Source organism: Hyposmocoma kahamanoa, unplaced genomic scaffold (genome assembly GCF_003589595.1).
Source record: "Hyposmocoma kahamanoa isolate Upper Pololo Valley unplaced genomic scaffold, ASM358959v1 89, whole genome shotgun sequence".
Classification (NCBI taxonomy): Eukaryota; Metazoa; Arthropoda; class Insecta; order Lepidoptera; family Cosmopterigidae; genus Hyposmocoma; species Hyposmocoma kahamanoa.
The window spans coordinates 1,393,405-1,418,811 of NW_020654520.1; the positions used below are offsets into that span (position 1 = coordinate 1,393,405).

The 25,407-nt window shown below is 35.6% G+C and overlaps 1 protein-coding gene across 1 annotated transcript in view; it reads left to right on the forward strand.

The window, feature by feature from the left end:
- LOC113236108 (uridine-cytidine kinase-like 1) overlaps positions 1-13,162 on the forward strand; it is a 38,333-nt gene extending 25,171 nt beyond the window's left edge. The window contains exons 3-11 of the mRNA XM_026472098.1: positions 276-382; positions 705-875; positions 1,763-1,899; positions 2,348-2,534; positions 3,494-3,583; positions 4,009-4,168; positions 7,344-7,489; positions 11,125-11,322; positions 12,263-13,162. Coding sequence (XP_026327883.1) covers positions 276-382; positions 705-875; positions 1,763-1,899; positions 2,348-2,534; positions 3,494-3,583; positions 4,009-4,168; positions 7,344-7,489; positions 11,125-11,322; positions 12,263-12,373 — 1,307 coding nt within the window. The 3' untranslated portion in view covers positions 12,374-13,162. The remainder of the gene's footprint in view (positions 1-275; positions 383-704; positions 876-1,762; positions 1,900-2,347; positions 2,535-3,493; positions 3,584-4,008; positions 4,169-7,343; positions 7,490-11,124; positions 11,323-12,262) is intronic.
- Positions 13,163-25,407: the final 12,245 nt, after the last annotated feature.

A 25,407-nucleotide genomic window follows, 5' to 3' on the forward strand; every position in this document is an offset into this window, starting at 1 on the left:
CGTTATCTACCCAGGATGCTGCGAGAGGCCATTGAAATTAAAAAACATCCTAATTTCAACAGGGAAGATGGTTTCTCCGTACCACCAGTTTAGGATCCAGTATTTCCTCTAATGAAAAATCTCAAACAGACATAAGACTGCAGTACTGATTAATATGTTTTAGATTATTCTAATTTCTATTACTTCTCTCCAAATTTTAGAAAACGATTATTGTGTGGCGCATAAAAAAGTTTTGGGAAGATTTCACTCTTGAGACCTCCTCCCTTAATTTCCAGGCATCTGCGGCGCCAGCGCATCCGGGAAAACTACAGTCGCGGCCAAAATCATAGAATCTCTGAACATACCTTGGGTCACTATAGTCAGCATGGATTCATTTTATAAGGTACATTGTAGTGCAGCACTTAAATATTTCTGACAGAACCACGATTCAATTCCCGGTAAAACATTTCAGGATCAGAATTTTTATAATGATTTAGGTGTGTGTGCGTTCTAAGTAGAACTTCTTAATCTACTGCGGGACTAGTCTAGTGGGAGAACGGTTGCATCTCCATTGGAAGATTGACGACGGTTCGAATCCCAGTGACATCATGTAGCAATTCATCTGGTGAACCGTGAATAAAAATAAAAAAAAGTGAAAATGAACCTTAAACCCAAAACCTAGATACTTGAAAAATCTAATTATTTCCAATGCGTAATGGTTCCAGGTGTTGAATGAGAAGCAGCACCAAGCGGCTATGCGTAATGAATACAATTTCGATCATCCGGACGCCTTCGACATGGAGCTCCTCATCTCGATGCTGCAGAGGCTCAAAGAAGGAAAGAAAGTCGAAGTGCCCATTTATAACTACGTCACGCATAGCAGGGAGAATCGCACTGTGAGTAAAACCAACTAGAAAATTCTGGAATTATTATAATATACTCTAAACTGCCTCCGTGGCCTAACGGTTACCATGCCGGACTGCCATGCAGAGGTCCCAGGTTCGATTCCCGGGCTGGGAGAAATAGTTGTATGGCCTACAATTATTTCTCTCGTGAGTTTGGATGTAATTTGTGGTTGTCTATGTGTGTGTCCGTGGCACCCGCGACACAGGGTTTCCCTAGTGCGGGGCTATGTTGAGTTATACATAAGCAATAAAAATACATATTTCCAATTAAAAATTATACAGGGTGGCCGGGATAATGACGTCCCAAAAAAAATTTTAGGTGCCTCATACATGGGGGTGATTCGGATACCCCTCAGTATGAGGCACCTAAAATTTTTGCGTGTGTTCCGCGATTTTTCGTTGTTTCGAGTTATGATTTTTTAATGGATTTTTTTAAATATTAAACCGGATCGGCTCTAATTTAATAATCTTTATGAATTGTACTTTAGCGCACAAAATAATCTGCTTCGTAACGTCAATGGAAGCTTCCAAAGTTTTGACTCAAGTGGAAAATTCGAGAGAGCCAGACTTGGAATTTTCTACTTTAAATTAAAAACCGGCAATTTCAAAACTGGGTAACTTTAAAAACTGCGGTATACTCCAAACTTTCTTATTAATACACAAAAAGTAGTACTTAATAGGCCTTCAAAAAATAAATCATTGCCTATTTCGTCTTTCCCAAAGCTAATTATGGTAGAAAGTGTATAAAGCAATAAAATAATAACTGTAGCTAAGATCTGGATATTTTAAATTTTATTTAATTTTACCCTAAATTTATGTATTCGTTCGAAGTATTCGTTCAATCATTCGTTCACTAAATTATTATTACAACCTTGCAGAAAACTATGTACGGCGCGAACGTGATAATATTCGAGGGCATTCTGGCATTCTACAACGCTGAAGTGGTGAAGATGCTGGACATGAAGGTGTTTGTGGACACCGACGCGGACATACGGCTTGCCAGGCGGCTCAGGAGGTGAGTTCAATGGTTTTTTATGATACCAAGTGACTGGACTTATAAGTCGTGCGTCTGATGGTAAGCGACACGTCTGTCCATGACTGTTGCAGTGCCACTCAGAGCTTCTGAAGGTCTGAGGGGCACTGCGCCCTTCACCCTGAGACATAAGTTGACAAGTCCCACTTGACTCATGTAGTTTCACCAGCACCCTTACTCTTAAAAACCGGAACTTGAATTGAATATTTAAATTTTTGTTGAATTGATATTCAATTATTTTTCATGTGAAATTACTGCACTAGTTTGTTATAATTATTAATACAAAGATGGAACACTCAGAAAAAAATCCTTTGATCCGGCCGGATTTGAACCGACGTCTTCTAGCATACCGTGTCAGACGCTATACCAACCAAGCCACGGAACGAACCAGCGGACCTCGAGATTGACCTAAGACCGCTTCGGCGCCCAGGGACATAGTCCAGCGCGGCCGCGACCTGGAGGGCGTGCTGAAGCAGTACATGTCGCACGTGAAGCCCGCTTACCAGAGCTACATCGCGCCGTGCATGGCGCACGCCGACATCATCGTGCCGCGCGGGGGCGAGAACAAGGTGGCCATCCACCTCATCGTGCAGCACGTGCACAAGCAGCTGCAGCTGGTCAGTGCCGCGAGATCGCTTCTCGCGCCTCGCACTCTCATCCACACACTTCATCATCCATCCATTACAAACACACACACAACACACACACCAACGCCTGGGTGTTTTATTTTTCTCAATTTAAGAATTTGTTTCAAAAATATATGCACGCGATGATGCGAAAAAAATAGAAAAAATATATGGTATCGCTTTTATGACTTGTGTTGTGTTGTGTTGTCCCGACGGCATGATAAGAAAATGAGTGGTTTGATTGTCCAATCCAGTTTCCCAAAGATGTCCCTACTCAGTGGGCGCTGAGGAGTCCTTGGGCTAGGGCGGCAACAATAGTAGGAGATCTCGGAAGTAATTGGGGGGCGTTGATGCAGTCCAAGGGGGTGCTACTGCATTTGAAAAAATACCTGAATTATCTATATAAACTACACTACTATTGGCACTTTTTTCCTTGTGATTTTTTGTGTTAAGTTAATAAAAAAATACGTGTAATCAATTTTTTTTTTGTGATGGTTGGCGTTGACATTTTTTTATCTTGCCTAAGTGTTAAACCAAAAAGTTTCGAAACCAATGGTCCAATAATAATGTACTGGGTTGGACATATCAAATCAGTTTTATGTATATTAAATAAATAGTGCAAATGGAAATTTTACTAACAATTTATTTGGGTCTCAGCCTAAAATAAGGAATTTCTAATTTCGAATCAGGGAGTCTTTCTTTAAGCTCCAGTCACCACAAATTAATTTATGTATATATAATATATTATATAATATATTACTAATCATATTATTATGATCCATTGTTCTTTGTTAAACTTTTAAGTATCCACACTTCCATGGCGTCTCGGTCTCCGATGAACACTTAAACTGCGTCTCATAATTTTACCATACTACTATGGCAATAGCGCATGTTTTATTCTCAGTAATGTGGCCGTAGAATTGTGACAAGATGTTCTGTGTTGTCTCCAGCGCGGGTTCAAAGTACGCGAGAAACTGGCCGTGGCGCACGTGGGGCAGCCCGTGCCTGACTCCTTGTTCGTGCTGAAGGACACGCCCCAGGTAATTCTTGCTCTTTAACTCGGAACATTTCGTTAGGCCTTTGGTAAATAGTATCTAATTTAATTGGATTTCATTGGAAAACAAATTAAAAACCGAAACATGGACGTATCATGTAATATATAATTAAATGTGTCCCTAAGCAATAGGTTGGTATCATTAACTCGTGCAGTCAGGGATTAAGTAAGAAACGTTTGTATATTTATAATAATAATTTCTCTATTCACTTTTCACAGTAATTAGTTCGAAACAAAAGACAAATATGGTTAAACGGATTTTTAATGGCGTGTGACGAATTCACAGGGAGCGGCCGCGCTCGGTTGGTTGCTTTTCAAGTAACTCTCACAAAAATCCCATCTTGTCATTGTGCGCTCGTTTATAAAACATTAACCATGGACTTCACACGCAATGATCCACGATATGTCTAGGTACAAGGACTGCATACGTTCATCCGCAACAAAGACACGCCCCGCGATGAGTTCATCTTCTACTCCAAACGCCTCATGCGGCTGGTCATCGAGTTCGCAATGTCGCTGCTGCCTTACTCCAGCCACAGCGTCGATACGCCTCAGGGATTTACCTACAAAGGTAACCTCCATAGGACAGGTTGATGCTGTGACAGGAATAGTGGGTCAATCCAAAATAGTTCCTTTTATGACATATCACTGAGATTTGTTCAAATGGACACCGAGTTTTCGCTTAAAATAATTACATAGCAACATTGAGATGGTCTACGATAAGTCAAGTGGGCGCGATTTTTAAATAGTCTTCTTAGTGAATTAGATGCTTTTGAAATAGGCCACATGTGTATAACTCAATTTTGATAAAAATGTCAGTTACGCGTTTTTAAAATTCCGATGGCTGAATAGTAATGTTTATGGCATTGCAGTACATTACCAGGGTTCATGTTTAGGTATAAAACATTTTGAAACCATATTTACTACATGAAATGCCTTACACTTAAAAATAGACACAAAACAGAAAACAATATTCATATTCATATTCATATATTTATTGTCACATGTACGTAGTCAGGTGTTACAATGTTTATTAACATTACGACTAGAGTGTAGTACATGACCCTGAAAAGGGCACTGTCAAATTCTATAGGTACTTCAAAAAATTATACAAAATAAAATGAAAACAATAATTGGTAAAAATTTAGTATAAAATAAAAATGTCAAAAACTTAAATAGCATATCAAAAATAATTTATAAAAGCTAAAACACATTGTCAAAATTATTATAAATCAGCTCATTATCATAATTATAATTTTTAGTTTATGGTGTTGTAATTATTATTATTTAATATAATTAATCGTCTAAAAAATTTTCAATTGTGTAATAGGTTTTCCCCGTCAAATATATTTTTAATTTTTTATGGAAAATTCTATCATTAGCTTCATCTTTTATGTCAGCAGGTATTTTATTATATATTTTTATTGCGCGATAATATGGGCTGTTTTTGTACATTTCTAGCTTTGGCTTGGGGAGTTCGAGCTGATTGTTCCTTCTAAAACTCTGTACGTGTTTGAAGTCTTGAATATGCCTCCTAATGTATGATGCTGCTTCGAGTATATACAGTGAGGGGAAAGTAAGGAGGTTTTCTTTGGCAAAGTATGGGCGACAACTATCTCGGGGGCCCACATTCATGATAATACGAATAAATTTCTTTTGCATTACAAAAATATCTTCTTTATTGGTGCTACTACCCCACAGCATGATGCCGTATTTTAGCCATGCGTAGGCGTAGGCATAATAACTGGCGAGCGCCGCTTTTTTATTACTATTTGTTTTTAAATACGTAAATGAAGACAATTTTGATTTTAATGTTTCTGTGTGCGTCTTCCAATTTAAATGAGAGTCAATATTTATTCCTAATAAATTAAAGTTTTCTACTTCCTCAATGTTTAGCATAGTCACTACAGTTTTAAGGTCCAGTTTTTTCCTTTGATGTGGTCCGAATTGAATAAGTCTAGTCTTATCTAAATTGATCTTAAGATTGTGGTCTGACAGCCAGTTTTTAACCAAATTAAAAGAATGTAGGATATTGTTCATACTGTCACTATCATCCTTACACCTGAATAGCAAAGAAATGTCGTCAGCATACATAACACAAAGGGTGTTCAAAGATTCCGGTAGTTCATTTATGTAAATGATAAATAAGATACACCCTAAAACACTGCCTTGGGGGATAGAGTGGTTTATAGTTTTTGTTGTTGATTTCACTCTATCGATTGAATTTAAGTCTTTATCCCAATATTCGATTTCCACATACTGTTGTCTATTCAGTAGGTAAGATTGGAACCATCTAAGCACTCCTCCTCTTATGCCAATGTTATGCAATTTCTGTAATAATATTTTGTGTGATACCGTGTCGTAGGCTTTGGACATATCGAGTAACAATCCTACTGCCCAATTACCTTCGTTTATATATTTGTATGCTTCTTGTATATATTTAGTAACCGCGAGAGTTGTTGATCGTTTCTTACGAAAACCGAATTGGTTATTGTTCAGTAGTTTATATTTCTCCAAGAATCGAGTCAATCGATTAGCCACTACTTTTTCAATTATTTTAGATATGACCGGTAGCAGTGCAATAGGCCTATATTGTGTGACATCCTCTTTTTTACCGCTTTTTTTAAATATAGGTTTAATTTTTGCTACTTTAAGTTTTGATGGGAAACACTCTTCATCAAAAGATCGATTTATTATTGACGTTATTGGCCCAGATAATTCGATAGCACAGGCCTTAATTAGTACAGCTGGTATTTCGTCTGTTCCGTAACTGTATTTGTTTGGCATAGTTTTTATTATCTTGCAGACCTCGTACTCAGTTGCGGGTTGTAGGTAAATAGAGTTTAGGACCGGTTTGGCAGACGAGGAGGGCGGGCGGTGGCCTGGTATCGTCTGATGCGCTGGCTGACCCACCGACGCAAAGTAGTCATTGAATATATTTGCTATTTCTGAGGGAGATTCATGTGCAAAATTATTTAACATCAATTTTATGTTTTCGTTCATTTTTATATTAGAGTTTTCTTTATTTGTTACAGTTTTTATTATTTTCCACATAGTTTTTGTAATGTTTTTAGATTTTGAGATCAGTTTAGAGTAGTTAATTTTTTTACATAATTTTATAGATTTTTTAAGAGTTTTTTCGTATTGTTTATAGTGACGTTTTAATATAACATTATTCGTTTGATTTATAATTTTTTTCAGTTGTCTTTTATGTATACATGATATTCTTAAACCAGTAGTCAACCATTTGAGTTTTTTGTTGAGGATTAATTTAGTGCGACGCCGCGGTATACATTCGTCCATTATATCTATTAGTTTATTTTCAAAAGCTATGTAATTTTCGTCAATATTATTTGTGTTTTTAAAGAAATAATTCCAATTTATATTTGCAATTTTCGATTTAAAGAGCGACATATTTTGTTTTGAATAATTTCTATTACTTAAATAAACCTGTTTAGTTGTTCTTAAATCATTCGTTTTTAATTTAATATTAAAAATAATGCCTTTGTGATCGCTAATACCATTATCTGCTACTGTTGCAGTAAACATTGTATAATTTGTAAATAGCAAGTCGATGCAACTTGACGTACTATGAGTCACCCCTATAATAAAAACTCCTATGACAGCATAAATGTGAGTTTTAGTAGAAAAAGCTTCATCTCTAGATAAAGAAAAATATCACGAAACCTGCACATCGAAGATGGTTCTGAACCTGTGAAATCCCCAATGATGATAACTTATTACAGGACGCAAATGTGATGTGGAGAAAGTCTGCGGTGTATCAATCCTCCGAGCTGGGGAGACGATGGAGCAAGCCGTTTGCGATGTCTGCAAAGACATACGCATCGGGAAGATCCTCATTCAGACCAACCAACAGACTGACGAGCCCGAGGTATATATAGCACCCGAAATAATAAAGTGATCTAATTCGAAAAGTGGTGTGATTGCAAAAAAAATATTGGTGGTAGGGAAGTGATTTCACAAAACAATAATTGAATATCATATTGGTGAAACATCCTCACATTCAATAAAAACTTAATTACAATTAAAAGGCGACATCTCTAGCCAGCTGTTGGTAGCTGTAAAGGTACCTAACTGGGTGGAGAAATACTTTCATAGATTTCTCACAGATGGCGCTACGACAAAAGTCGTTATAACCAAAAACAATGATCCGGCAACATGCACATAGAAAATTTCGTAAGGTCCGCTGGTTCGATCCGTGGCTTAGTTGGCATAGCGTCTGGCACGGTTGGCTAGAAGACGTTGGTTCGAATCTAGCCGGATCGAAATTTTTTTTCTAAGTTGAGTAATTTCACAAAAAATAATTGAATATCACAGTGATGAAACATTCAATAAAAAGTTAATTGACACAATAGTTTAAAAATAATAACGTTAGAAGTGAAATTAATGTATAATTTTACTTGTCAAATAGAATTGCATATTATAATGGCCACATGAGTTATTTTCCTTTAATCTATTTTGTTTCTCGTCCAAAAATAACTTTTTCTATTAAGTCACTTTAAAATTAAGGGTGCTCTATATGGAGTTGTTGAATTTAACATAGACAAGGTTAGTAATAACGTTCATGCATGACATCATGCCAGTCGCCCGCGGGAGTAGGGACACCTTATGGATCTCTATTCGTTATGCTACTTCCACACATCTACCTTCCCCCATTCGCAAGTTACAATTTTGTCAACTACTTTTATCCTCAGTTACGTTGTCTTTTTAAACACTTTGTTTAAAAGTCTCTTACTAGGAATTTGTTGTGGTTCATTTCACATAGCATGGGTACGGTGACGTTTGAGATTTGAAGTTTCTGGATATAAATTGGAATGAAAAAAAAAAATCGATTTAAATATCTTATCAAAATAATTTGTAACGAAGAATGAATCAATTTAGAGATAATAATTTAAGAACAAATATCAAAGAATTCGATTCAATTATTATCTTATTAAGTTACTAAAAAACTACACAACGAATAAAAAATCTACAACATTTATACTCCATCCAACCATTTATATAAATTTTGACAGCTCGAATTCTAATCAATTGGTGATGTCCTAATGCGTTTCTGATTCGATTTTTTATAACAATCGATTTTATTTATCCACTTGATCGTCGGCGCACGTGACATTTGATACCTGTCACTTTTTTAATCAGATGGTACCTATTCTTATTGTTTACACTACGGGCGGCGATAACTCAAGTATAATATAAATACTTGACCCTCAAGAACCTATTAAGCTACATGGGCGATAAGAGCACTTAATTAGCTTTTGTTTAGAATACAGTTATGATTGTAATACGACGACTGTATTTGTTAATTTCTGAGTACACTAAACACTTCTGAGATATCATTTTACGCTTTAACTTCTAACCACTTTGTATATTCACTGTATTAAGAAACAAAACATATATAAAGATGACAAGCATTTAAATACCTATCGATTAACACTAGAATCATATGGAAATAATGTGTAACTATTTTTAAAATAAATTAATAACAGTCGCGGGTAGCGACGAAAATGGCATAAAAAAACTATAAGTCGCGCGGAAGAAAATTGACGAGTCCTATCACAACTTACAATGTAACGACCGAAAAAAGGTTTTAATACAACCTGTATTGAATAAAGTTATGTGTTTGAGCGATATGTTACTCCAAAAAGTATTTTAATAATGAATAAGCTATTGTGATTCCAATAAGATGTCAAATGTTAAAGTTTTAACACTATCTGAAAAAGCACATCCTGGCGATCATTTTTTATTAACAGGTCATAAATACAGAAATTAACTAATAAAGTTAAATTAAAGTCTTCATCAAACACTAAACGTCAACAATCCCGCCAAAGTTTTTTTTTAGTTTCTTTTTTAACCGACTTCAAAAAAGGAGGAGGTTCTCAATTCGACTGTATGTTTTTTTGTTTTTTCTTTGTATGTATGTTACGCGATAACTCCGGTATTTGTGAACCGATTTTCATGATTCTTTTTTTTGTTGGGAAGGGGGTACTTCCATAGTGGTCCCATTTCATTTTGAAGGAAATTATCCACCTCTAAGGGTGGCTGTTCACGCATGTAGATTCATTTTTATAAATAGCGCCTAAATTTTCTTAAGGAGCAATTATTTTAATGGTTGATTTTGCTATTTCTCCAAATCAAGGCGTTTTTCTCTCAATATTCTTTGAGTAATGAGAACCGATTTTTATTATCTCCAGTCACTATACAAGTGGCGAATTTAAGGATATTTCAATAAAACTTAGCAAATAGATGTAATTCCACGTACTTTTGAGGTCGGTTTTTTAGTACTCTGTACTGAGACTATTCTGTTATAGGGACGCATCATGAATATTTTTTTCTTTATACTAGGATATCGAGTATTACTAGTAAAAATTTGGTGTTAACGCGTGTGGTAACACCAAAGTTATTAGTAAAACAGTTCACCAATCGGGTACTGCAATTTACTGGTAACTATAGTTACCAGTGACGTTCGACCGAAAATGAAAAATTGACAGTTACTGGTAGCTATGGCTGCCAAAGAAAAATTTTAGATAGTGAACGTGGTTGGTTTAACAAAGAAGATATTGTCTGATTGCTGTGATGGTGCGTTTGACAATTTGTGTACTCAAGAATTAATAATTAATGTTAAATGAGGGTTCAACTGATGATTCCCGTTCATATGGAGAAGAATTCGATGATTCATTATAATTAACAAAAATAATTAATTATAATTCTTTATAATTTATTAGACAGCTACCAAAATTTCTCAATGTGAATAATCTTCGTTACTCTGTTGGCTCGATAAATATCGGAGCTAAAGAGCACGTCGCTTCACTTAAATTAAAAAGTAAAAGAGTCCAGAAAGTATCGTATTTTTATGTCTATGGCTGTATCGAGTTCTTAGGTTTTCGCGATTGCTATACTTAAGAAATGAAACTATTTTTCGCGTATATTTGTTTTTTCAAACAAACCAACGTTTCGAGCCCTTTAAATGGGACCATAGGACCTGTAAAGGGCCGGAAACGTTGGTTTATTTGAAATAACAAATATACGCGATTTAAATCCGGAATCCTTGTGTGTCAATAATTACGGAACTTCGGATGCATGCATATGTCAAAAGTGAAATAAATGGTTGCTTGGAGTGTAAACAAAAAAGCTGCAACGAAGCGTAAAATCAACAGCATCGCAACGTAATTTGAATAATCTCTCCAAAAACATCACGCAAAGCTCAAAACAAAAGAAAATTATATGCACTCATATTGATGCGAGATGCCTATTAGCCAATTCAATTCATCGATTCTATGGTGTAAATCTCTATGCGTAAATGTTCTGTTTTATGCATCAAGTAGTTGGGGCAATAATTTACTTTTATCTTTATCATTTCATTTCCTATCTACAAATATACCATAATTTTACAACTGCAACAAATGTTGTTTGTTTTTGGCACATTATGGCAGAATTAACAGAACCCATCCCATGTGAAATGATAACAATGTAAGTCGTGTCATTGACCTCGGGGCCCGGTTGCAGCTGTACTACCTGCGCCTACCCAAAGACATCAAGGACTACCGCGTGATCCTAATGGACGCCACGGTGGCCACGGGCGCCGCGGCCATGATGGCCATCCGCGTGCTACTGGACCACGACGTGCCGGAGCAGAACATCAGCCTCGTGTCGCTGCTCATGGCCGAGATCGGCGTACACTCCATCGCCTACGCCTTCCCCCAGGTCGGCTTCGTTTATTCACTTTTTGAGTAATCAAATGTGAGGCTCGGTGCACATCATTTATTGTAAAATAGGAATAAGTAAAGAACAGGAAAAGGAAGATAGGTCAAGGCGAAGGCTGTAACAAAACAAAACTTAAATTACATACAGGTTAGACATCTTACCCCAAAAGGGTCTGTATTTGTTTATTTATTCATGGAACACCAACAGCTTGAACCATTTACTAAAAACAGAGAAGGAAACATAAAGCCAATTGCAGGTTTCCACCTATAGCCTCAGACAAATCAAACAAGAACATTAAACAAACGAACAATAAACAGGATTTTTTGACAACATGCACTTATGTAAATATAACAACCCAATACCTTCGCCAGCAGTCACAAATTATTCAATAAATTAAATAAAATTTACAAATATTATGCTTTACAAGCAAGGAGTTAGGTTACATGATTTTCATTGGTATAACAGGTCAGAATTTGATATGAAGAATATGAAAAGATATGAAAATTCTTAGGAAGGTGTAATAAGTTGACATATCCCATGTGCCGGTTATTTCACCAGCACCCTTACCCTTTAAAACCGGAACACAGTAATCCTCACATTACCGCATAGTGGTGGCAGTACTTCCCTGGATGAACTCTTTCTCAAGGAGCTCTAATGCTACAAAAAAAATCGGCTCAAGGACAACTCTTAACTAGCCACTCGCGTAGCTTTATTATCACGCGGAAAACAGCGCGCGAAATTCAAACCGACCAATCACGTAACAGTCACTACTGTAGCAGCCAGAATCAAAACACATTATGTATAACTAAATACTTAGCAAATGTATTTGGTTAAGTTATTGCATTCGAAAATTTGGAATCAAATTTTTATTTTGTTTGACTAATTAAATTGATACAACAACTAATATCGTCAGTATCAGTAAATTTTCCGCTAATTCCAGGTGAAAATAGTGACGTCAGCACTGGACCCCGAAATCAACGAGAAATTCTACGTCCTACCGGGTATCGGCAACTTCGGCGATCGCTACTTCGGCACAGAACCCGACGAATGAGACAAAATATACGGCAAACGGTAGGTGCGAGGGAGACAGATTATGTTTGTCGGTACCGCTTCAACGCGCTAATGTACGTAGTAACTACGTTATCTATAACTGTTGCTTTCACGTAACGAACCTCTGTTTTAGTAAAAACTGTGCGCTCGTAAGTTCAGAGAGAGATCTGGATCGATCGTGCGCAATTACGCGCATTTAACTTCCAAATTATTCTTTACACTTTTGTCCGTAGTCGAATGGAGTATAGTTATATGAGAGAAGGAAAAGTAATGTTTCTTTTTCTTTTGTATATCATTCTTTCATTTGTGACTGTATGTGTTTGTGGTAGAAACGTGAGCTGTTGGTTTACCACTTTTCTCTCTTTATGTTTAGTAAACTTAGTCGTTGCAATTAAATGTATTGTTTTTGAGTCATGTTCTAGATTAAATAAGATTCAAATCGTAGCTTAACGTATGAAGGTCAATTGTCTCTGTCTACACAAGTAGGCGACAGGTATGACGGTATATTAAAAACGCAATGCCCCAATTTATTAGTTCCTTACTGTACCTACTCATTGTATGAATCATACAGGAAGTTATACAACGTGGACTAGATCCACATTAATATACATAGACATTTTTAAAGGAAAGCACAAAATGTTGAATTAGGATAACTTTCATATAAACCACGGACCGTTTATACGTTTAATCGAAATTAAAGGACTATTGGAGTCTTTCTTTTTTCAAATTATTAATTTCAAATGATTAATTTGAAAAAAGAATGACTTAAATCGAAATTAAAAGACTATTGGAGTCATTCTTTTTTCCAAAATTATTTGTTTCAAATGATTAATTTGAAAAAAGAATGACTTGAAACGAAATTAAAAGACGATTGGAGTCATTCGTTTTTCAAAGTATTTGTTTCAAATGATTAAATGATTAATTTGAAAAAAGAATGATTTAAATCGAAATTAAAAGACTATGGGAGTCATTCTTTTTTCAACATCAATCGTCTTGATTTGATTTTGATTCAACATTCTGGTAATTTGTCCACTGGTTCTTATGAAAGTTGTTATGACTATTCAACCATTTTTAGCATTCCTCTAAGAATGTCCATGAGTGTATTTGAAAGTGGGAGATCAAAGATGCCCAAAAATGCTACTGCTGCACCCCGTGTGTGTGGCAATAAAAATGCACGGCAAGACATTGATTTTACGTAATTGTTCGTATAATGTATGTTGTTATTTTTATCTGTTAAGAAAAGAATAGACTAAGTTTTGAATATTTTCCCTTTTCGATATAGCGTAAGAAGTGATTACTGTAACTACAAAACTCAAACTATTGACTGACGTGTATTGCGTAGACACGACCAACTACTTAATAGAATTCTAAGTTATTAGTTTAGAACAATTTTTGTCCTACTAGAAGGTGCTTACATGTTATCCCGCGTCCGAATAAATACCTTCACACGTCATACATATACGATGAAGTAATAAAAACCATTACCAATATTGGATTGACCAAAAATCTGCGAATGAAAAACAATTTAAACAATAAATATCACATTATATTGCTACATACGTTTATGTACTGTTTTTTACATAGATTGCTAAATACAATTATAAATGCTACGTTTTACACTGTTCCACTATGTTATACTCTTTGCCCGCCTTTAGTTGAAAGGGCGCATGTGACAAAAACTCAAAACAAAAGAAATAATATATATATTATTTTCTCGGTGTAGCGTCTGGCACGGTATGCTAGAAGGTGTAGGTTCGAATTCGGCCGGATCGAAAGACATTGAGAGTGTTCGATCTTTGTATTAATAATTATAACAAACTAGTGGAGTAATTTCACAAAAATAATTGAATATCAATTCAATAAAATTTAAAATACTGTGAATAGCGACATCTCCAGCCGGGGCTGGTAGCTGTAAAGGTATCTAACAGGGTGACGAAATACTTTCATAAGATTTCTCATAGATGGCGCTACGGCTAAAAAGTCGTTGAAAAACCAAATACAAAGATACGACAAAGTACATAGAAAAAATTGTGAAGTCCGCTGGTTCGTTCCGTGGTTTAGTTGGCACGATATGCTAGAAGACGTTAGTTCGAATCCGGCCGGATCGAAGGAATTTTTTCTGAGTGTTCGATCTATATCAATAATTAGAGAAAATAATGTTTAAAGAAACGAAAATGAAAAATATCTACTATTCTCTTGTGCGGTAACTTGATTTCTTCACTTCAAAGAGTAACAATAGTGATAGATCGGCCTTTTTTACTGATCACGGCAATATACATAACAGAATTTTTTTTTAAATGTCGGCTTGCGCTCTTTCCACAGACGGTGACAGCACTGTTCTATTCAGCGAGGACGAAGTATAACATGAAATACTACATATATTATACGCGTTACACTACGTTATGCACTTATACACTACTATTGTGTATATTATTACAAGTGCAAAATATTATAACAATGAAGGCTATAGCTTCACTACGTATCATCGCCCAATAACTCAAGACAACTGCTAATATCCATACTACAGACCGTAACTCTGAAAAAGGTCGCAATTCCGTCTTAAACACATATAGATGGCGCTGATCCATTGCGTGAAAGGATTTTGTATTATGTAAGCGGCCGATATCAGAATTCGGAACTTTGACTAAATGCATGTCGATACATTTAGTGTTACGAACTAATTTGTAAAATAAAGCTTCTTAATATGGGTAGATGGCGCTAACACAAAATAAAATAATAGTCGGCGGTACCATAAAAATCTGTGCAATAAGCGCCATCTAGTTGTTTTGTTTGTTATCACTAGAAATTAGAGTAGCGTGTACAAATTACTTACAGAAATACCTATTTGGTACGCATGACGACATCTGGTGTACCAATAGGTACTAAATACCCGACTACGCTGACTCTTGAATTATTATTATTCCATGCTTTGTGTATGTGTATATGTATATATATAGTATCGTCGAATAGAACAATGTTACGCTATACATAACACTCTACATACGCACTATTTTAACTCTTCTGTTTCTCTGTTTCTTAAAACCATCGAGTATATAACCAGAAATAGAGACGAAATATCATTTAATTTGTTTAAAAACTATTCTGCCAAATCATTACGGTGACAACTGCGCTCCGATTGGCCAGCCCGAATTCGAAACAATTGACGGGTGTCGTCAACTGTTTAACTTCAAAACGACCAGTTTAACTTGAGCCTTTCTATAATGGACGTAAATTTAAAAATTACATATTTAATTACCGATGAAATTGAAATGTGATTCCGTTTGTGTTGTAATTAGATGTTTTGCTGTTTTTCTCACACCACTGAATGGAACAGCCCCCCACATTGTTAGAGATGTTATATTTATTACATGTATTTAACATGTATATGTATTTATTGTAATAAATATAGAATATTTTTTTAATATACAGAGACGTACACACACGTCAGTTGTTGGCAATTATTTCAGCTTTCTAATTGGTGATTTCAGCGTAAACGAGAGTTGCTATTTAAAAGTGATATAAGGCACATTTGCTTGATGAGTTGCCAGAGATCGATGGCTTATTTCGTCTCTATTTCTGGTTATATATTCGATGATGAAAACAGTGTATGAATAGGTTGCTAATCAATAAAACTAAAATATATTTAAAAGAACGGTAAAAAAATTGATAACAATCTTCACACGAACCACTGCCGACATATACCAGAACGTTTAATTTAAAAAAAAAACTACTTCAATCATCTTTTGATTTAGATCAAACGTTCTGATATTGGCCAGTTATTCATATGAACATCTAAATATGTCCATAATTATAAGAAAACTTGCGGGATAGATAAAGTGCAAACTTAACAAGAAATGGTCCTTATTTTACTAACCATATAATGTATTTTCGCGTACCATTTTTATGACTTCCTGAAAAACATCTGGTCATTTATAGGGGCATTAATTTTATTTTTCTAGCGTCGACGTCTTGCTATGGAAGTCGACATTCTACTTATAGATCTTTTGTGCATTGTATGATAAATGGTAATTACTATCAATACATAATAAGGAAGGAATTAAAAATCGCAAATGATCTAAAGTAAGAAAGTGTGATATTCATCTAGTCTTCTTGAATACAAATCATTATAAATATTTGTTATAATAAATTAATAAAATGTTAATTAAAACGAAAATAATTTACTTACTTGACAAATTGGCGGTATTCTTTATTGGAATAAGTGTAAACTATTTTAATATTTTTCTAATGTTCACGTACGTACCATAGAACAAAAAACGTACATTTAACCAAAGATATACTTGTGCTTTACAGTAAATAGAACCAACTGTAACGACTCACCTTTCTTAAGTCAACTGTTCAACAAATTTAATCAACATTTAATAAAATACTGACACGCGCGCTTCCATAGTAATTGGTCGATATGTTTAATTGTAATCAATTATTAATTTAATCATATTTCACTGGCATGCGAAACATGTTTAGCAGTAAGATTACGTTCTTGAATGTACAATCTGGTGCTGAATAATTCACAAAATACCTATTTACAGTGAGAGCAAAGTAACCTGTCATATCTTTAGGGACTGCAATAGATTGATGAAGTTATCAATATCCCCGAATTCATGTTTCCTAATCTTGTTATGCGTAAGATGAGAACAGCATTTTTTTTTTTCATTTTAGTTTACTGAAGTGCGATGCAGTTGTGGGCCTTACTGGACCACACCGACTGCAACGCATTTAGCGCGCAATTTAGAGTCGAGACTTCGCTTATTCTAAAGTCTCCAAACAACCTCCAATAGACGAAACTGTGGTGCTTTTATGATAAAAATAGCAACTGAACCTAAGTTTTCCACAACAAAAATGTTATCAACTTACGTAGACTATCTTTCATTCCGAATTGGCACTGCCAAAATTTGTGTTAATTTTTAGTTCTGCAGTATTGTTTGATTTATGGTTAAAATTAGTGAATTAATTTAATTTTTATTGCATAATTTTTTCTTAAACAAGAATATAAATAATAATATGGCGACTGATTTTTGAAATCGTATTGACTGTTAAGAATCGCCAATATGACGTCATAATTACTATATTTTCCGCCCGGTAGTGTTTAAAAGATATTTTTGTTGTTGGTGTTTTATATTAATTTGATTTTGAAGTTAAAAAATAATTGTAGATCGTCCAAAGAATGTACTTATCAAAGTAATTTTTCATATTTACATTGGATGTGCTTTTATTTTTATTATTCATGACTTGAAAATGTTTCTTTTTTAAAAGTAAGAAATATATTAATGAGTTAAAATCAGAGATGGGCAAGCGACCGGGTTTTATTTATCGCCCAAAATAGAGAACAAAAATTTATTTACAATGTGTTGTAAATAGAGTTATGTTCAAATTGAATAATATTATTACAAGTCGCTTTCTAATCTAGACGACTTGCCTTTGTATTGATACAAAAAATCGTTACATCATATCGTAAACTTGAATCGATTTTCATAAAATTAAAATGCATCCTTAATATGGGAATCTACAGCATTGCTCTTTTTCGTCAAAAAAAAATATTTTTTACATCGAAATTTGTAATAAGTATGGAATTATACCAAATAACGTACTCGCCATTTCTGCCCACTGCTTTGGTTAAAAATCCTCTTAAAACCCGAGCGGCTTGATTGGGTTTTAACCCACTATCCATCTCTGGTTAAATGCATATGTAATCCAAACAATGTAAGGACTTAAAAAGGAAATCTTTCCAAATTATTTGAAAAATTTTATTGTGTTCTTTAGGTACTATGTCTTGCATTTTATGTTTTATATACAAGCCGTTCCACGGCTCTGGTTTAGGAGGGAAATAAATGTTTTAGACAGGATAATTTGCTTCATAATAATAATAACAATAATAACGCAAAAAAGTCAAAAAATCACTTAAGGGGCAATGTATACGCTTCTATAACAAGATTCCGGTTGATATACAAAATTTGCCTTTCACGAGGCTTAAAACTATAGCGAAACAAAAACTTTATACTAAAGGTTATTATACAACTTCTGCGTACTTGGATGACAAAAATCCGTGGTAGTAACCCGTTTAGCTCATGGACGTAGTCTCGATCTCTGATGTTTCAAATAATAAAAAAAAATATTGTAAATGTTATTTACAAAGAGCAACCCCTAGAGTTTCTTGCTCATTCTTCTCAGGGGAATCTGCCTTACGAATGAGCGGTAGAGTTTAATATTGTGACGATTTCAAGTGTAATAATGCTTACCTATGAAATAAAGATTATTTTGAATTTGAATTTGAATTTGAAAAACGCACACACTCAACATAGCCCCGCACGAGGGAAATAACTGTGTCGCGGTTGCCATGGACACACACACACACATTGATAACCTCAAATTACACCCAAACTCACGAGAGAAATAAATGTAGGCCATACAAATATTTCTCCCGGCCCAGGAATCGAACCTGGGACCTCTAAGTGGCAGTCCGGCATGGTAACCGTTCTGCCACAGAGGCAGTTAAATTTAAGTTCATGGAGACATTATGTTAGTCAATTTAATATGTCTCAGAGTGACAGGCGTAGTAGCAGTGCCCCTCAGATCTTTGTGATTTAAAGCTCTGAATGGCATTGCAACTGTTATGGACAGGCGTGTCGCTTACCACCAAGTACACGACTTGTTCGTCCCGTATTGGTATAAAAAAATAATAAAAAAGCAGGACTTTTTAAACTTCTTTGAATGCAATATTTTTTATTTTTAAAAAACAAAATAATGTTACTATGAAGCAAAATATCATATCTACAACATTTAAAGTACCTTCCCTCCGTGTCCAATAGCCGTGTGGCACCCTGTATACTTTGAGAGAAAAAAATCCTTTTTTTTTTCGAACTTTATTAAGAACTTCGGCACTTTGTAGTTTAAGTATATTTCTCAACGTTTAAAAGTGGGTGTGTGGAATTTTATTTAAAACGTAACGTAACGCAACGTAGGCTTATATAGGTAATTTATATAGAACACCTAAGATAGATCGAATGTAAATTTTGATTTTGTTTATGGAAAGACTTGACTTGGGAATGCACAGATTTAACACTTTTGCCATATTTTTTCATTAATTCGTATATTATGAATATTAATTACAACCAGTGTTGGGCGTTAATCAATTAAATTTCAATCAATAATTCAATCGGATTAAAAAATCAATTCAATTGAAATATTGCAATTAAATCAATATAAATGCGACGCGTCGCAATTGATTTAATTGCAATTGATTTTAATTGCAATTGAATTGATTTTAATTGCAAATAAATTTGCAATTAAAATCAATTCCGGCCGGTTGGGGGCCCGGTTGGGGGCCCCCATAACCAACGCCCTAACTCACCCCCTATGCCCTATAAATTTATCATAATTGTCAGCTTTAATTGTTAATTGTTAATCAAAAACATTGAAAAGATTGAAAATTGATCAATTGTTAATTGTAGATATTTGCGATTAACGATTGATTAATTGTTAATTGCGGTTCTCGCAACTAACAATTGATCAATCGTTAATTGCTGTTTCGCAATTGACAATTAATTAATTGTCAATCTTTAATTGCCAGAACAATTAAATTTTGCCCAACACTGATTACACCTAATAGAAATGATTACAATTTACAGGCACCACATATTAAATAATTATACGTAATCATGATTAAACTGTAATCAGTTCTTCTCGCACAATATCTGCGCAAATTATATTGGAATTTATGGCAAAAGTAATAAAAATGATTATGTACTTCACTGCACAAGTGTTGTGTACAAGATTATTTAGACTACGTACTAGTTCGTAAGTTGCTGTGAATACTGAAAAAAAACAAAAATATACTGAAATAAATGGAATGATTTGTTCAAACGTGTTTTTTATTTAACAATAATATTGTGCCAAACAACCACACCTTACCTGATCTCAAACTAGAGAATTCCCTGTACTGGGAATTGAATTCAGGCTCTCCTCATTCAGTGCCCACAATGTAAATCGTTGGACCACTGAGGTCGTCAAAAATGTATAATATATAAATATATATTTTTTATTATACTTTTCTTACAATATATAAAACAAAGTCAATATTTTACAACAAATTCGTGCGTCCTCTGAAATTAATATCTTTCTAATTGTTGTTTGCATTGTCAATATATACAGTGTTACTATAGTTTTATTTTTAATTGCAATTTTAGCTTATAACTTGTTTCATATTTGGGTCATTCTCGGACAAGTGTTCACTACCTATTCCAAGGCAATTTTCGTTACTTGCTTATTCCATTTTTTTATCGTGCATTATTATTTTGTTTTATTATTATGTAACTGCTTCCGTGGCCGAACGGTTACTGCCACGCAGAGGTCCCAAGTCCGATTCCCGGGCCGGGAGAAATATTTGTATGGCCTACATTTATTTCTCCCGTGAGTTTGGATGTAATTTGTGGTTGTCTATGTATGTGTCCATGGCACCCGCGACACAGGGTTTCCCTAGTGCGGGGCTATGTTGAGTGTGTGCGTCATTATTATTATCATTTAATATTCCAGTATAGTATCGTGAAATATTATTTAATGATTACACGATATTATACTTGAATATTTAAATAATAAAATTTGCCACAGAAATTAGGTAGTGAACATTAAGCCCCAGAATGACCGCCATCTTGGTGAGGCCACATCTGCAAAATGACAAGTTTTCAGAAGTGTTCTAGGAGTTTATACTTAAACAAGAGACTTATAAAATTACGCATTTTTTACAATTGCTAAGTTTACAATTTTTTTACCAAAATGTTAATAGAGTTAGGTCTACAACCACAGAATTATACGTCAACGTACTAAACTGTAATTACGATTGCATTTGTCTTACTGAAACCAATTTAAACAACACCATATTTGATGGAGAGCTTTTTGATTCTCGTTATAATATTTATCGGAGAGATCGTGAATCTACTAGCGTCAGTAAGATCGCGGGTGGCGGTGTGCTGATTGCCGTTAAGAAAGAACTGAATGTAATCTGTCATAAGGACTGGGAGAGTGAAGTTGAGGATTTATGGACCACTATTTCCTTTAAGAATAAGTCTAACATTGCTACTCACATATGTCTTTGCTATTTACCGCTTGCCTTCCGAGAATCTTAAGCGATTTTATGATAATTTATTTAAAACTATAACTTATGACACTTGTATCGTACTGGGGGACTTTAACGTACCTAGCCTATCCTGGTCACCTGCTAGTCGACCGTATTCGTACCTAATACCTAACAGTCCCTCTGATAGAAAGTCAAGGCTATTATATGAGTGCGTGTCTCTTTGTAACTTGCATCAATTTAATCACATTGTTAACGACCTTGGACGTACGTTAGATTTAGTACTGTCATCTACTTCTAGGAATATTACAATTACTGAAGGCACTCCATTAACTCGCAAGGATCGGCGTCATCCTTCATTAGAAATAACTATCAAAGATAATTTATAAAAACCTAAGAATATGAAACCTAAGCATAATAAACGTTTTCATTTCAATAAATGTAACTATGACACAATACGATTAGAACTTGATCAAATAAATTGGGCCGATGAATTATCCTGTGCTGATGTCGATTCAAAGGTTGATTGTTTTTACTCTGTGATAAGCAAGGTTATTCTCAGCCATGTCCCCCTGAAAAGATCTCTAAATTACTGTTATTCCACCTGGTTCTCACCCGCTCTAGAATTATGCCTAAAGGAAAAACATTTTCATAGGAAGTATACAACGTTTGGGAACCCAAGAGATTATGATACCTTTTCGTTATTGCGACTAAGAAGTAAGACTCTTTTAGATCAGTGCTACAAAGATTTCGTGTCGGCCTTTGACGGGGCCATTAACAGAAACTCTGAAAGGGTTGTAACCCTAACTAGCCGTGAACAGGTTCACGGCAATGAAATGGGAAACTTCCGGTCCACAAAATTTATTAAAGAAGTAAAGTTTAAAGAAAGGCTGTAACAATATAAAGGTAAATGTAAAAAAACAGGTATAACAGTATAAAACATTCCCTGCACTTTATTATTAAGGCACTTACCCCTAAATGGGCCGAGAAACTGAATTACAGAAATAGATACATGAAGGGTGTAGACTTATAAATTATTACACATGATTAGCTTATTAAATGATTACAAACGTAGTAATGAACCAGAATTAGCGATTATTCGCGATGGAATTTGGAACACCTCCGATGTTGTGACGGTCGAGCTGGGAGTGACCGTGGTACGAAAACAAAATGAGAAAGTGAAGGAAGATGGAACAATATGGAACGAAGGTGGTGGCTGAAAATCAGTGCCTTGCTCGTGAGCAAATTTTGCACTGAGCCACGACCTATTTGGCTTGCTTTAGCACACACACGCAGCTGTTGATAATTAGGTTAGTATTATGTTTTTATGCTTTTTTTTCGTTTTAATTTTGATTTCTGTGTCTCTTAATCAATTTACTCTATTATATTGTTGTGTGTGTGATGCAAGACAATAAACGTTTTATCTATCTATCTATCTATCTATCAATTCAAATTTAAAATTTAAATACAAGTAAAATAAAAAAAATGATGAGGCGATACAAAGAGGTGAGATGACGATGCAAGGAGGTCACACCGTCACAACCCTAAGGCTTTTTGGAGTTTTGTAAATAACAAAAAAGCCAAGGTTGGGATGCCTAGTACCATGAAACTCGGAGACATCTCTGCATCGGATGGATTGGCGACTTGTGAGTTGTTTTCTCAGTACTTTGGATCGGTTTTCGAGGACTGTCCTCAGTTATCAGTTTCAGATCTTCCACCACTATGTAACAATGTACTATCTCACATCACATTGACAGAGAAGGATATAGCGAATAAGTTAAAAATCACTCGACCAAAACAAAGGTGCGGGACCGGATGCAATTCCTTCAAAATTCCTCAAAGAATGTGCATCTCAGCTCAGCAATACCTTGCTCCTAATATTTAACGAATCTCTCGTCACTGGGACTTTTCCATCTGCTTGGAAACTAGCGCATGTCATTCCTATTCATAAATCGGGAGATCCGTCTGTTTGTGAGAACTATAGACCCATAAGCATTTTATCGTGTGTTGCCAAAGTATTCGAGTCCGTTGTGTATGATTATATCTACTTGCATGTGAAGTCATCACTCGTAGATCAGCTACATGGTTTTGTGAAAGGTAAATCTACTGTATCAAACCTACTCAAATATAAAACGTACCTGTGTTCAGCTTTTGCTAAAGCTGGACAAGTAGATGCAATATACACCGGTTTCCGGAAAGCCTTCCACAAAGTAAACCATAAGCTGCTTTGTCGTAAGCTCTCATGGTACGGAGTTTATGGTAGTCTTTTAAAATGGGTGAGTTCGTATTTGATAAATCGCAGTTAGCTGGTTGCCGTCAAGGATCTCAAATCCAGTGCTATCCAAATCAAATCTGGAGTGCCCCAGGGTTCTCACCTGGGACCATTATTTTTCATAATTTTTAGAAATGACTTTGTCACTAAGTTAACCTGCCTTTATCTCCAGTATGCCGATGATCTTAAAGTATTTAACAATGTAGAGAGCAGTAGTGACTGCGTTTCTTTGCAGAGGGATGCTACCACGATTGCGGAATGGTGCAATCAGAACTTCAAGTACCTACACGTCGATAAATGTTTTATTATGTCCTTTACTAACAAGCGACACAAAGTATATTTTGACTACGTTATCGACGGTGCATCACTTCGGAGAAAGTCGGTTGCTAAAGACTTGGGCGTGTACTTTGATGAGAAGCTTACTTTTAGGGACCATTATAATTTTCTAGTATCAAAAACTTGCAAAATGTTAGGATTTGTCACTAGAACTACTAAAGAATTTAAAAACCCCAAGACCCTTATTGCACTGTTTAATACCTTTATTAGAAGCACTCTTGAGTATGCCTGTGTCGTATGGTCACCTTTCTACGAGGTTCACTCTAAACGTTTGGAAGGCGTACAGAACAGAGCTCTCAAAATAGTCAGTTACAGATCACACATGAGTCGCAAAATTGTCGCGTTACGAAGAGAGGTTATCACATTTTAAGGTTATGTCCTTGAATTCTAGACGTAGGGTACAGGATCTTCTACGTTTACATAAATTACTTCACGGCAGCCTTAAATCTTTTTTTTTTTTTTTTTTTTTTTTTATAAAATATAGGTGCGCATTTGACCTCCATCTCACCTGATGGAAAGTGACGATGAGGTCGACGATGGAGCATGCACACCTAAATAATGCCTATTCACTCTCGCCTTGAAAAGGTCCAAGTTATAACGTTCAGGGAACAAGTCTGCAGGCAGGGAATTCCACTCCATAGCCGTTCGCCATATAAATGTGGAAGCGTAACGCTTCGTGCGAATCTTTGGAATATCCACAACATAGGGGTGGAACCCAAGCCTACGCCTAGTCCCCCGGTGATGGAAAGGGGAAGGCGGAATTAAATCATGTAATTCCATCGCACACTCTCCGTGATATATCCTGTAAAATACCGATAAGCAGGCAACTTTACGGCGGTGTTCAAGGCTCTGCAGCTTCGCCTCCACTAATTCCGAGTCACCTATAAGTCTCTTGGCACGGTTGTCAATTGAATCCAAAGTGGCCAGTTGATATGTCGCAGAGCCATCCCAAAGGTGGCAGCAGTACTCCATGCACGATCGGACTTGTGCCTGGTACAGCTGGAGCAACTGTCCCGGTGTAAAGTACCGCCTCACCCTGGAAAGGATCCCAAGCTTCCTTGCTGCATTTTTGGCCGTGGATTCAATGTATCTGCCGAAGTTCAAATTGGACGACAGGTCCATTCCAAGTAGCTGGAGACAATCGGCTATCGGTATGGATATATCACGAAAAGTCGGAGTCAGCTCAAAGGGACTCCGTTTTGTGGAGAATAGACACGCCTGCGTTTTGGTAGCGTTAAATTTGACAAGATTGGCATTGCCCCAATCGGAGACTGCCTGGAGTGTCAAATCTAAACGGCTAACCATGGACTCTCGACAAGACTGGATTTCCTCTCCACTGACC